This window comes from Nomia melanderi, chromosome 2 (assembly GCF_051020985.1).
Source record: "Nomia melanderi isolate GNS246 chromosome 2, iyNomMela1, whole genome shotgun sequence".
NCBI classification, from domain to species: domain Eukaryota; kingdom Metazoa; phylum Arthropoda; class Insecta; order Hymenoptera; family Halictidae; genus Nomia; species Nomia melanderi.
In genome coordinates this window covers 7837259-7849099 of record NC_135000.1, presented here as the reverse complement: position 1 = coordinate 7849099, position 11841 = coordinate 7837259, and the positions used below count along the sequence as shown (strand labels likewise).

At 40.7% G+C, this 11841-nt stretch overlaps 2 protein-coding genes across 3 annotated transcripts; one reads left to right on the top strand and one right to left on the bottom strand.

Moving 5' to 3' along the window:
- Positions 1-168: 168 nt before the first annotated feature.
- Neurl4 (neuralized E3 ubiquitin protein ligase 4) lies at positions 169-10385 on the top strand. Of its 2 annotated transcripts, XM_031974184.2 has the most exons (18): positions 169-385; positions 479-771; positions 1115-1330; positions 1408-1857; positions 1931-2131; positions 2196-2415; positions 2485-2581; positions 2655-2831; positions 2941-3249; positions 3323-3516; positions 3820-4109; positions 4230-4623; positions 4707-5028; positions 5168-5364; positions 5495-5700; positions 5772-7009; positions 7151-7303; positions 7372-10385. In XM_031974184.2, exons 2-18 carry the CDS (start codon positions 622-624, stop codon positions 7565-7567), a joined length of 5010 nt encoding a protein of 1669 aa, XP_031830044.2. In that variant the 5' UTR covers positions 169-385; positions 479-621; the 3' UTR covers positions 7568-10385. The 2 variants fall into 2 exon arrangements, with proteins under 2 accessions (XP_031830044.2, XP_031830053.2); XM_031974193.2 differs by lacking the exon at positions 169-385 and having other exon boundaries at positions 463-771.
- Positions 8001-10866, bottom strand: Gbeta76C (guanine nucleotide-binding protein subunit beta-2). Its single transcript, XM_031974266.2, has 6 exons — positions 10692-10866; positions 10387-10532; positions 9965-10264; positions 9685-9886; positions 9351-9567; positions 8001-9257 (listed from the first exon to the last, which is right to left on the bottom strand). Exons 1-6 carry the CDS (start codon positions 10758-10760, stop codon positions 9151-9153), a joined length of 1041 nt encoding a protein of 346 aa, XP_031830126.1. The 5' UTR covers positions 10761-10866; the 3' UTR covers positions 8001-9150.
- Positions 10867-11841: the final 975 nt, after the last annotated feature.

The window sequence follows — 11841 nt, the reverse complement described above, 5'->3', positions numbered from 1 at the left end:
TTTTTTCTTGTTCTACGCTCGTAAATCTCTGAAGTCCACGGACTGGTAAGAACAGAACAATCTAACAAATATAAAGAAATAATATGAAAAACATATATATAGTAATTTAATAAAACATAAATAATAGAGACATATAACTGATGACTTCACATTATAGCACGTGTTAAAGTACTAACGTTTCCTCATAGAAAACGAAGACATTTTGTCAGCTCCACATTTTCTTTCTCTTTCCTTCTTCGCGACAATTTTTAAACGTTAAAATTGTTGCTTGAATTATCGTTTAATCATTTATTGTTACATTTATACGTGTACTTAAGTGTAAGATTATTTGTATAATACATATTGTAACATGTTCCTTTAACAGTATTAATACTTGTTACCAGAGGTAGTACCACTTTATGATTAACGTTACTTAAAATATTATTTGTTATTTAATATTTTAAATGATTTGTGTCAAGTAAATTATCTGCGCATATAGAGAGAGAAGCACTACATCGAAGAGGAACGGGAACATATACAGCAGACGTTAGTTCAAGAGAGAAAAGGGATGATGAGAGAAAAGGAGAGGGGCTATGCATAGTTTGGTTATATGTCGACGGCGGTGCACAACAAACGGTCGACATGTTTCATCGACGATGCGGTCACCGTGTTACTTTAACGAACAACAATTGCACGGCCATACGAGACTTCTCCGAATACAATTATGGATTGGTGCTCAGCGCGGAACCCCTCAAGGATGGCGAACTTTTCGAAGTCCGCATCGACAAAAAGGTAACCATGGGATTTTCATGTCTCTCCAGTTCAGTGGGCATCCCCGCCGCTGGTTTCCTGCATCTGTCAAAACGTTGTTTACAGTGCAGTTTTTTTTTTATGTTTCACGTGTACCGTTTATCTCGTCACTCTATAAATGTGACTGTCATGTGACAAAACGTACAGCAAACGCGCGAACTTCGTAACATTTTTGGTGCTTATTTTCTTGTATTTGTTTCGCCATTGGCATCGTATTAATTTAAATTTAAGAAATGAAATAAAAATAAATATTCGTATAGTGTTTAATGTTAATTCGCTTGGAAATTAGTTGGTAGAGTAAATACTTCATTAAAACTTTGCGCAGATGACATCATGGAGCGGTAGTATAGAGATTGGAGTGACAGAATGCGATCCGGAGGTCATAGAACTGCCCGCCTGTGCTACTAGTCTCTTTCAAGGAACATGGATCATGACCAACTGCGGTATCGTTCATAATGGTGCCAGAATGGTGGAAATGTACGGAATAGATCTTAGCACCTTGGAAGAAGGAAATACCTTGGGTGTATTGAGAACACCAAATGTATGTTGTACCGATTATATGTTAATACTTGTTTGTATATTTTAGTTCACTTCTTTCTCATTGTTCTTCTGTTCTAGCATGAACTGGTGTTTTACATCAATGGCATCTCTCAAGGTGTCGCTGTGCCCAATATACCAGAACGCATTTTTGCAGTTGTAGATATGTATGGTGATTGTGTGCAAGTGACCATCATTCATCCACAGGTCACACCCGCTTTGCCTGACGATCCGAAGGAAGAAGTTGAAATCAATAATGACTATGTCCTTGGGGAAGCGTCTAATTCCTCCACAACTAATCTAGTCGCTAATTTGAATGTTAATTTAAATGTTAATGTGAATGTTAATTTACCTAAGAATCCAAGCCTTGCTGCCATTAGAGAGGATAGACTGAGGTTTCACGAGAGAGTGGGCTCATTGGTAAAACTTTCAAACAATGCTAGGACTGCTGAGAGAAGGAGACCTTTAAATGAATTTAACAATGGAGTGGTAATGACTCATAGGCCATTGAGAGATAATGAATTATTCGAGGTAGATGAAAATACATGGAACACAATGAATTGTTAAGACAGACAAAGTTATGTAACAAGTTGTGTTACTACAGGTACGAATTGATAGGCTTGTGCATAAGTGGTCAGGTAGTATAGAAGTTGGAGTCACCATGCACAGTCCTACAGCTCTAGAATTTCCAGCAACAATGACTAACATGCGATCAGGAACAACAATGATGTCTGGATGTGGGATTCTGGTGAATGGAAAGGGCACCTGTCGCGAATATGGGCAATTTAATCTGGATGAGCTGATAGTAAGATCAAAATTTATTGCAGTTTTATTAGATACACTTCTATTTACACATTGGAAACATTTAGGAGGGTGACAGGGTAGGCATGGTTCGAGGAATCAATGGAAATCTTCATTACATAATTAACGGCTTGGACCAAGGTATAGCTGCTAAAGTTCCTGCAGGTGTTTGGGGGGTAATTGATCTCTACGGTATGACGGTGAAAGTAACAATCGTGGACCGGGATGAAAGGGAGGAACAAAATTTGGTTACCAGGAGAAACACATTGCAACTTCAGGATCTAAACGGTAATTGTTATTAATATTTCATTTATACAGTATCTTGAACTGTTACATTGAATCGCCTCTAATTTTCAGAAGCAGAAGATGAACCACCAGATAGACTCATGTTCCACACATGTTGTGGAACACATGTAGATGTGATTAATAATGGCCGCACTGCATACAGACCCAAGTAAACAAATTTTACAAAGCACATTTAAATATTAATGTACATTATATATTATTCACACGTGGCTATGTTCTAGTGTAATGGATGATTTCAACAATGGAGTCGTATTAACTTCAAGACCACTCAAGCCGAATGAATTGTTCGAAGTCAGGCTGGACAAGATTGTCACAAAATGGGCGGGTTCCATCGAGATAGGAGTCACCACTCATTCACCCACCGAACTCGAGTTCCCTTTCACGATGACGAATGTTAGGTATGCGAAACAACATGTCCAATTGCTGTCAACGCGCGTCTATCCGTTCGGAATTTACGTTAAGTTCGTTGCCCGTGTTATTGCTCGAAGGTGGTCATGTCCCTTGCAGATCCGGTACATGGATGATGACGGAGAATGGCGTTATGCATAATGGAACTGCAATTATAGATCAATACGGGCAGAATCTCGACCGACTGCAAGTAGGGGACCGTGTTGGCGTCATGCGGAAGGATAATGGAACACTGTATTTCTATGTAAATGGCGCGGACCAGGGAGCTGCAGCGATGAACGTGCCTGAAAGGGTTTATGGTGTTATAGATCTGTACGGGCAGGCTGCGCAGGCAACTATAGTGGACAACACAGACTTCTACAGTCCTACCACGAACAATTCAAGTTTCAGCAACACAACTCTGTATAGGTTTGTAGGCTTCGCGCATTTTGAAGCAGATGAAATCTATTGTTTCAATGTTCTCATTGTGTTCCGCGAACAGTGATTTAAGGTTCCATCACATACACGGTAAGAACGCGAAAATAATAAACAATGGATTGACTGCTCTGAGGCCTAGAGCATTGGGTGAATTCAACGAAGCCATCGTGATCGCAAATCGCGCTCTAAGGGACGGTGAAATGTTCGAAGTGACCATCGATAAAATGGTGGATCGTTGGACAGGAGCTATCGAAGCTGGTAAACATTTCTACGTAGAGGTTATGATTTATGTTTTTCGAGTACGTGGCCTTTATCGACTCCTTTGTTCGGAGCACCATAGCTCCGGGAGCAGTTTCGTTTCTTTTAGGAACTTTATGGTGTTTATTGTATGGTCTTGCGAGGATAAGACTGAAGGATGGTTTATTCTTTGTATTTCAATCTTTGATTTTGCAAATTTTCGCTCTTTGATATTTTTTGCAATCAAATACGATCTGGTTGGTTGGTTGTCATAGTTGGTCGTCGGGACAACAGTTTATAAATCCTAACGAATGGATATTGTAGGTCTGACTCTTATAAGACCTGACGAATTAGTGTTTCCGTCCACTATGACGGATATTGATCATGATACCTGGATGTTGTCCGGATCAAACGTTATGCGAGACGGTGTTACCGTGAGAAATAATTACGCCTGTGATTTAGACAAGGTAGTGGAGGGTAATAGGATTGGTATGATGCGATGTTCGGATGGTAGCTTGCATTATTATCTAGACGGTGTGGATCAAGGATCCGCTTGTACCGGATTACCGCCACACGTGTACCCTGTAATTGACCTGTACGGTCAGTGCGTTCAGGTAAAAGTTCATTATTTTCAGAATAATAACTTAAAAGGGAATTTCATATCACTTTAACTTATTCGAAGGAAAAGTGATCATGGAAAAGCATTTAATTAAACATTGAATAAATATTATTAGGTGACAATCGTACTACCAGAACGCAGGGATCCCATAACACAGCAGTACTTGCCATCAGAAAACAGTATTAGTCAGCAGCCTACTTCTGTGATCCAACTGCAAGCACAGACAGAGATCATGCACAAGTTCCATGAGTCCGTTGGCTTGTACATTCAACTGAATACCGATAGAACAGTGGCGACTAGATGTAGAGGGTACAACAACGCCATACTGTTAAGCGAGACTGCATTAGAGAATAACGAGCTGTTTGAAATTGCTATCCAAGAGGTTGCCAGAAAGTGGAGTGGTTGTTTGAGAATAGGAGTGATCACTAACGAGAATGGAAGCCGGTTGACATCTATGAATCTCGTACCTGGCATGGGATCTATTCCAGCTGACGCATGGTATTTGACAGGTAATTATCTATTAAAGGGTGACACCACCTTATCATACACATAGGTGTATATTCTTTGTTTACCAACATTTCTTATGTTTCAGGTAACGAAGTGAGACACAACGGATACGTTCTCTGCATGAATTACTGTCCAAGTTTGGAGTGGTTACGCGTGTCCGATAAAATCGGTTTGAAACGTACTCACGAGGGTAATTTGAAGTTTTACATAAATGGGGAAGACATGGGAGTGGCAGCGTCCAACATACCGGAAGGCGTGTACGCTGTGATCGAGCTCTTCGGCACCACTGTGGCTGTGAACATTACCAGCAGCAAACAGCAAAACCCTGCAGTGTCGCCGAATGCTAGTCTAAGATTGCAAGACTCGTTGGAATTGCTGCTGGACCCTATGCCACCGGTTTTACGGAAGTACGTTCGATTTGAAAATATAGGGTGTCGCAGAAAAATATTACCACACTTTGTTTGTTTATAAAGTATTCATTAAATATCATACTATTTGCTTTCAGTGTTTATATTTATTGTATTTATATCATTTTTTTATTTACAGTGACACTGGGATGGACACATCAGTGGATGTGTCAGAGGGGAAGTTAGTGAACGACGCCATTCTCACTCCAACGCAACCTCCTCCTATTCATTTGACAGGCGAAAGCGACTGGAACTATGAGTTCCATGAGAACCACGGAAGGAACGTACAGTTAGAAACAAAACTAATCGCGCGACGGGTAGCAAGCTATAACCAAGGTACCATTAATGTTCTTTTAATTAAAATTACCAATGTACACACGTCGTTAAACATTCTCATTTAACATTAATCATCTTGTATATTACAATTGTTTTCAAGCAATGTAGAATATATGTTTTCTTTTACAAGGTGTGGTAATGTCTAGTCGCCCCCTAATAAAGGGCAAACCATTCGTAGTGAAAGTAGAGAGGTTAAACGAGCGATGGGTCTCCAATATTCTTTGCGGTGTGACTTGTATCTCTCCGGAAAAAGCGAATTTCCCTCTGACTGCGCTTGGTTTCAAAAAGCACTCGTGGATCATTTGCAGCGATTGGATATTACATAATGGTACCAGGGTAAGCGTCAATGGAATGATTCACTGATACAAAGCAGAACAATGAGAAGTAATTCGTAAATTTTCAAATAGGTGAAAACGAAATACGGAGCTGGCTTGGACAATCTCCAGTCCGGTTCCGTGGTAGGTTTATTCATCGACGAGGACAATAGGTTACATTTAATCATTGACGGTATAGATCAAGGGGTTGTCGCGACGGATTTGCCCCCGTACGTTTACGCGGTGTTCGACCTGTATGGTCAGTGCGAGCAGATCTCCATCGTCGGAAACACCGTAGAGACGTTCTCGGCCGCTTCCGTCGACAACACAGCAACCGTAGGGTCCATGGAATTTATCAGAGCTAAAATAGAAGACACGGAAAACTCGAGGGAGAAAGCTGATCTGGAGTGTCACGAAAAGGAAACTGTTGTCGCGGCCACGTCCTCCGACTTGTCGCCTTCCACCTCGCCAAGTGTGTCCAGTCAATGCAGCTCCAACGTTAAGATCGACAATATCGTAGATTACTCTGGTGTTTCCAGTGGCAGCAATTTGGAGCCGAGCGCGGAGACGAGCAGCGAGCCGAAAGGCGAGAAGAGCAAGACCTATAACAATTCGAATCAGCTGAGTCACAGCGAGTGTACAAATGTAGAGATAAATAACGCGACTAACATTAACATTAAGAACTGCACAGTGAACAGTAGTAGCAATATAAGCAGCTTGAACTGCAACAACGCGATAAACGAAAGCATAGCGTCCAACAGTCAAGGGAGTAACATAAGTGCCACGCATCAGATCATGCTAAGCTCGTCGCAGACATTCTCATCTCAGAATACTCTGAACAACGTAACGTCGGATGTGTCTAATACTGTTTCTTCCAGTTTCCATGAAATACGCTCTAACATGTCCTGGAACAATACCGCCGACAAAACTCCTGTTAGTGGGAACACAACATCGATGGTACAGAGTACGACCCCTGTTCACAATGGGCCCACTTCGCAATTGCTGCAAGCTCCGTCCACACCGCCTGGAACGAACGCTATAACCTCGAAAAAGTGCGAGTACTTAAAGGCCTGTATAAGGTTGAAGAAGTCGCTGATCCTGCCGGATGAATTTTTCTCTCTGGACGATGTGTTTTGTTACTGCAGCGCTTGTTACAAGGTAGAAGGGGACAGTGCAGTTTGCAAGAAAGGCGAGCCTCCAGCGGAGTTCGCTGTACCAGTTGGTTGGACTAGGTTTCCATTGAAACAGTGCATCAATGCTAATCAAATTCCACAAAGTACCACGGATAAGTGGCACGTTGCATTTTATGGGATTCGTTTGGACGCGATCAGGTAAGGAATATATTGTTAATCGTAGTTGTATTAACCTTTCTTGTATCGGACAATACATTGCATTCTCTGAAGTTAGAATAAGTAATACGCAATGGATCAAAACGTTTGATGAATCTATAAAGAATAAACATTCATTTACAGGTTAATTTTAGATACAGGGGAGCTGATGACAAAGGAACAGCTAGATATTAGCAATTTCACAATGAACATGAAAGCGGAAGACCAGAATCCACAAGTAATCTTCTCCCCCAGTATAAAGTACGCCACGTCTGAAGAGTTTACCAGAAAGTATCCGTAAGTAATTTCAGCTTCAATAATTTCAATAACAATGTATCGGGTGTAATGGATTGTTTGTCGTATAGATACATTGATACCCAGTCGAATAAAAAGCTGAATGCATCCACCGCGTTTCAACTACTGGTCAGACCTGGCTCGTACACGATCAGCCCAGGCGTGAAAGATGTCAGCGATTCCCAATTTGAATCCAGCAAATGGGCAACCAAAGAAGCAGGAGCGACAGTGATTATGGCTCTTATGATTCACCTCGATGGATTTTAATTTAACGTCCATCCTCGCTCTCTTTTCCCCCTCAGTTCCCAGCGAGAAGGGTGAGAGTGTTTCGCATTGTGATCCGCAGCGAGAGTTGCGTCGTCGTTTTTCGTTTTAAGGATAAACGAATGTACATAACCGTGAAATTACGTAATATAATTACCGTAAGATTTTTTAAGGTCGATTTTTTATCTTCAATTATTCCAAGTCGAATCTTCGTCGTGTATGTATATTTACGTTGTTGAATTCTGCGTTAGGTACTTCGGTACGAGTCGCCGGTAGGAGTATCCTGTAAAGACCCGTTTATTCGGAGTGTTCTCAGTTACCTTCCGTCTTAGTTCAGCATGCAATTGTTAAAAGAAACAGGGGTAATTTTTCGTTAACTACCGATCGAAATGTTTCTGATACGATGGGTTCGTTATATAGTACACAGTAGCATGTGTATCGAGTACATAGTACGTGTATTATGTTATGCAGGTAATGTTAGCTACTGGCCTAGGTTTACGTTGACAAGGATTATGCCAGACAAGTTCGTCGCTAGATCAAAGAGACACTTTAATCGTCGAGATTTATGCCTAACGAATACCAAATCTTTAAGTATTAGTCAAGACGAACGGAAATCTCTCTCTCTCTCTCCTCTCTCTCTTTCTTTCTCTCTCTTTCTCTGTCTCTGTCTATCTCTTTTTCTCTCTGTCTCTCTACCTCTCTATATCTATTTATCAATCTATCTATACACCTATCTTCTCTCCCTCTTATCTCTATCTATATCTACTTATCTATCAATCAATCAGTCTATCCGTTAATCTATCTACTTATCTAATCTTTTGTTTCTTTGTTTACAAAACACACCGCTCTGTCACGTCGATTCAGAGACACTTTTAATGTATAATGTAGAAATAAAAATTGATGCAAATTGTAATTCACACAAGCTTGAGACTGTTCTCGGAGTGTTCTAAGAACAAACATTTCTCTCACGCGTATTGGATAGATCCCAGAAGAAAATGTAATTACTATATTTTCAAATACGCTGTTTAGGGGCGCAGTTTTCCTTTGTGAATATATATATATATCATGTGCATTGTTTATAAGAATGCGTGTGAGTAATATAAATTGAAAAGAACAGAAAAAGAATCGTCGACGTGTTTGTATTTGTAAATCAATCGCTAGTTCGTTTTCTTTCGTTTTATTTTTATTTAACATTTCTTCTTCTAATTTTATTTATTTTTCAGTTAGAAAAAAAAGCGAAACAGAAACCAAACGTTCCCAAGTGTCACGCTTCGAGCAACTGTTCTCTTGAATAGATGTAGAATATGGTCCCTGCACCTTACGATAGAAATATCAAGAGATTCTACATTCATTCGTATATAGAAATTCAAATAGTTATTTAACTTAATACGCATATATATATATATATAGTTTTCTTGTAGAATCCTTCCAGACCTACACTTTCCTATATCAAAAATTAGGGAACAATGAAGCGCAGACTTGAATAAACTCTTCAACAGAAAGAAGATAAGATGATTGCTGCTCTCTCGTAATCCTCCTCTCTTTTGTTTCAACTCTGAGACGTTATTGGCGATTTCCTCTAATGTCTAAACCCAAATTCGTACATTTTGATCCCAGGAGCAAGTAGCGACAGCCATACCATTTCCAGAAACACTCAGCGACGTCACACGGTTTTCGTGGCCTGATAAGACACCTGGAAAACCAAAGGTACCAATGAGAACCATTCACAAAGGTTGTTTAATCTTAAGTCTAACCTCTCACGTTATTTTAGGAACTGAACACTTACCATTGTACTGGTTCTTCAACGTGTCCCATATATGGATATTATTGTCGTCACTTCCACAGAATATAAACCTACCACTCGAGGACAAGCCACATGATGTGAACCCAGGCTTTGAGTTTGGTGGCTTGAACTCTGCTATCTGCTGATCCGACCTCAAGTCCCACAACCTTGCTGTTTTGTCTTCCGAGGCTGTTACAAAAGCTTGTCCGGACGGATGGTACTGAAAGATAATAACATAAACTAATTTTTAGTCTGGGATACAGTCCGGGCTATAAAGGAATCATGCTGGAAGCCATGAAGAGGTAGAAGTTCCATTCCAGTGATTCTCTATACTCACGCAAACAGAATTGACATCAGCCTCATGACCAAAGAAGGTCTGCTTCGCAGTCTCATCTCTGAAGTCCCACAGCTTGCATGTCTTGTCCACTGATCCGGTGATGTAGTTATTCATATCTGGAGATAAGCTGATGCTGACAACATCTCCAGCGTGCGCACAGAAGTCTGTCGTTTTCTTATTTGCTTCCAGGTCCCATATACAGCTAAACAGTTTGATAATTTTTATTCTGTTAAACTCTCAATTACTCCCCTAACAATTCCTGTATTTTAGGTCAGCGTACATTTTCATGTCACCGGATCCAGTGAGGATCTTCTTGTCCTCCAAGAACCTGCACGAAGAAAGGAAACCCTCGTACCCTAGCAGCTCTCTGACTATCTTCGCGGAGCCCGTGGCGTCACGGTTGTTCACGTCGTAAACGGTACACATGTTGTCCATGCCACCACAAGCAACGAAGTTCCCCGAGGGAGCGAACGCCACGGACATCACCCATGCTGACCGTAGAGGAATTACCTGGACTTTGTTGCCGGTCCACGAGTCCCAGATGATCAACTTACCGTCCAACGAACCTGTCACGCAATGCCTGAAAATCGTAGCGAGTCTCTTCAGAAGGTACTCGACAATCAATCGGTTCCCGTTAATACAAGACCAGAGCACAATCGTTACGCTCGACTTGAAGAAGAAAATAAAAGGATTGAGACTGACCTACTATCGCCACTGTAATGCACCGAGTTCACCTTATTAATGTGTCCCTTTAACAACTTTTTCGTAGATAATTTCACCTTGGGAGCGTCCGCTACACTGCCGCACGCCTCCTCCAAAGTGGTATCCTGTTGTTTCTTTTGATCCTCCTGGTGTGCAAGGAAGAAACATTGTTTTCTTTTTCACTCTTTCGTTTTTTTTTTGTCTTTCTTTATAGCCAAACAGTAAGCACTGTGTGTTGGTAGCCTCTTATCGCTCGCTGTTATTTAGTTTATTATTGAAGGCTGGCACAATGTTTCTAATACAACCTTGCATTTGTTGATCAGGTCCTCCAGCTCCTTCTTTAAAGCCACCGTTTCAGCGTCATCCTTCCCCATTTTCTAGACTAGTCCCGGCTCCGTTCAAGAATTCACCGTGGAACTGGAAACGATACGCCAACGTTCACCGTCCCGCGGATACTGGCGAGCAAATTTCCATCGAAACGCGAAAGAAGCCTCAGCATCGTCTATCCTGCTGCCCCAGTAATCGTATTAAATCGAGGTTTGATCCCATTTGTTGGGCATTAGTTCGGCTCTTCGGCCTAACTTAATTACCTACATACACGACAACCCTTATTACTCCCTGCGTGCAATTTTTTTTTACACTTCACGGTATGTACTATTGCAAGGTATTCGAAGATCTTTAATCTTCCGGGGAAAGCTAACCGACAGGACAGGAGTAGCAGATAATTCATCTTAATATTATCATGTTGATATTATTTAATAGTGTATGTATGTATGATCATTTAACAGTATTTTATTCGAATTTGGATTTGAATTGCCAAAGGTGTAGCATTAACATTAATTTTTTAGCTATGCTGTGTATGTATAAAGATGGATGACAACTTCAGGAAGTGAAAAAGGAACAAGTACGCTGTTACAGTGGATGGGCCCAATCATTCTAACAAAAACTACGATTCGTTTCGCTTTCCAATTTCATTTTACCTATAAATGATTCTACCGTCCACCGAGATAGATTTAGTTTTAGCGGATCATCGGTTACAGATAACTCCTAATACTGCTAACCGTTTTAAACGACACGTAGGCTGAGGTGGAAATAATAGAACACTTCCTTTGTTGGATTTCATTGTTGTAACGTAATCAAATTTTTATTATAAAATTCATACCGAACGTAAACGGTAGTAAGGTCTCATAAACATTTGGATAACTTTATTGAGTCGAGTAAAAATTATTAACAGTGGAGTTTAATTAAATGAAGGTAGATCATGGTGAACAGAAGGGCAACGGTTGCGTTGTTTAATGTCTTATTAATTAGTTGTGTAAGTCGTCTCGTCTCGGCCGGAGAAGTTTGTTTCAGTGGAAAATCCGACGACCACGAAAACAAATCGCTCGAATGTGGCTCGTCGTATATGTTCAAAGAAACAGTTGAATATTATAAGAAAAACAGCGAGAGTGACAA

Coding starts and splice junctions, on each gene's coding strand:
- Gbeta76C (XM_031974266.2), bottom strand. CDS start 10,760: ATGGGGAAGGATGACGCTGAAACGGTGGCTTTAAAGAAGGAGCTGGAG. Junction 10,265..10,386: donor CATTACAGTGGCGATAGTAG/GTCAGTCTCAAT, acceptor TACGATTTTCAG/GCATTGCGTGACAGGTTCGT. Junction 9,258..9,350: donor GTTGAAGAACCAGTACAATG/GTAAGTGTTCAG, acceptor TTGGTTTTCCAG/GTGTCTTATCAGGCCACGAA.
- Neurl4 (XM_031974184.2), top strand. CDS start 622: ATGTTTCATCGACGATGCGGTCACCGTGTTACTTTAACGAACAACAAT. Junction 772..1,114: donor AAGTCCGCATCGACAAAAAG/GTAACCATGGGA, acceptor AACTTTGCGCAG/ATGACATCATGGAGCGGTAG. Junction 3,517..3,819: donor GACAGGAGCTATCGAAGCTG/GTAAACATTTCT, acceptor TGGATATTGTAG/GTCTGACTCTTATAAGACCT.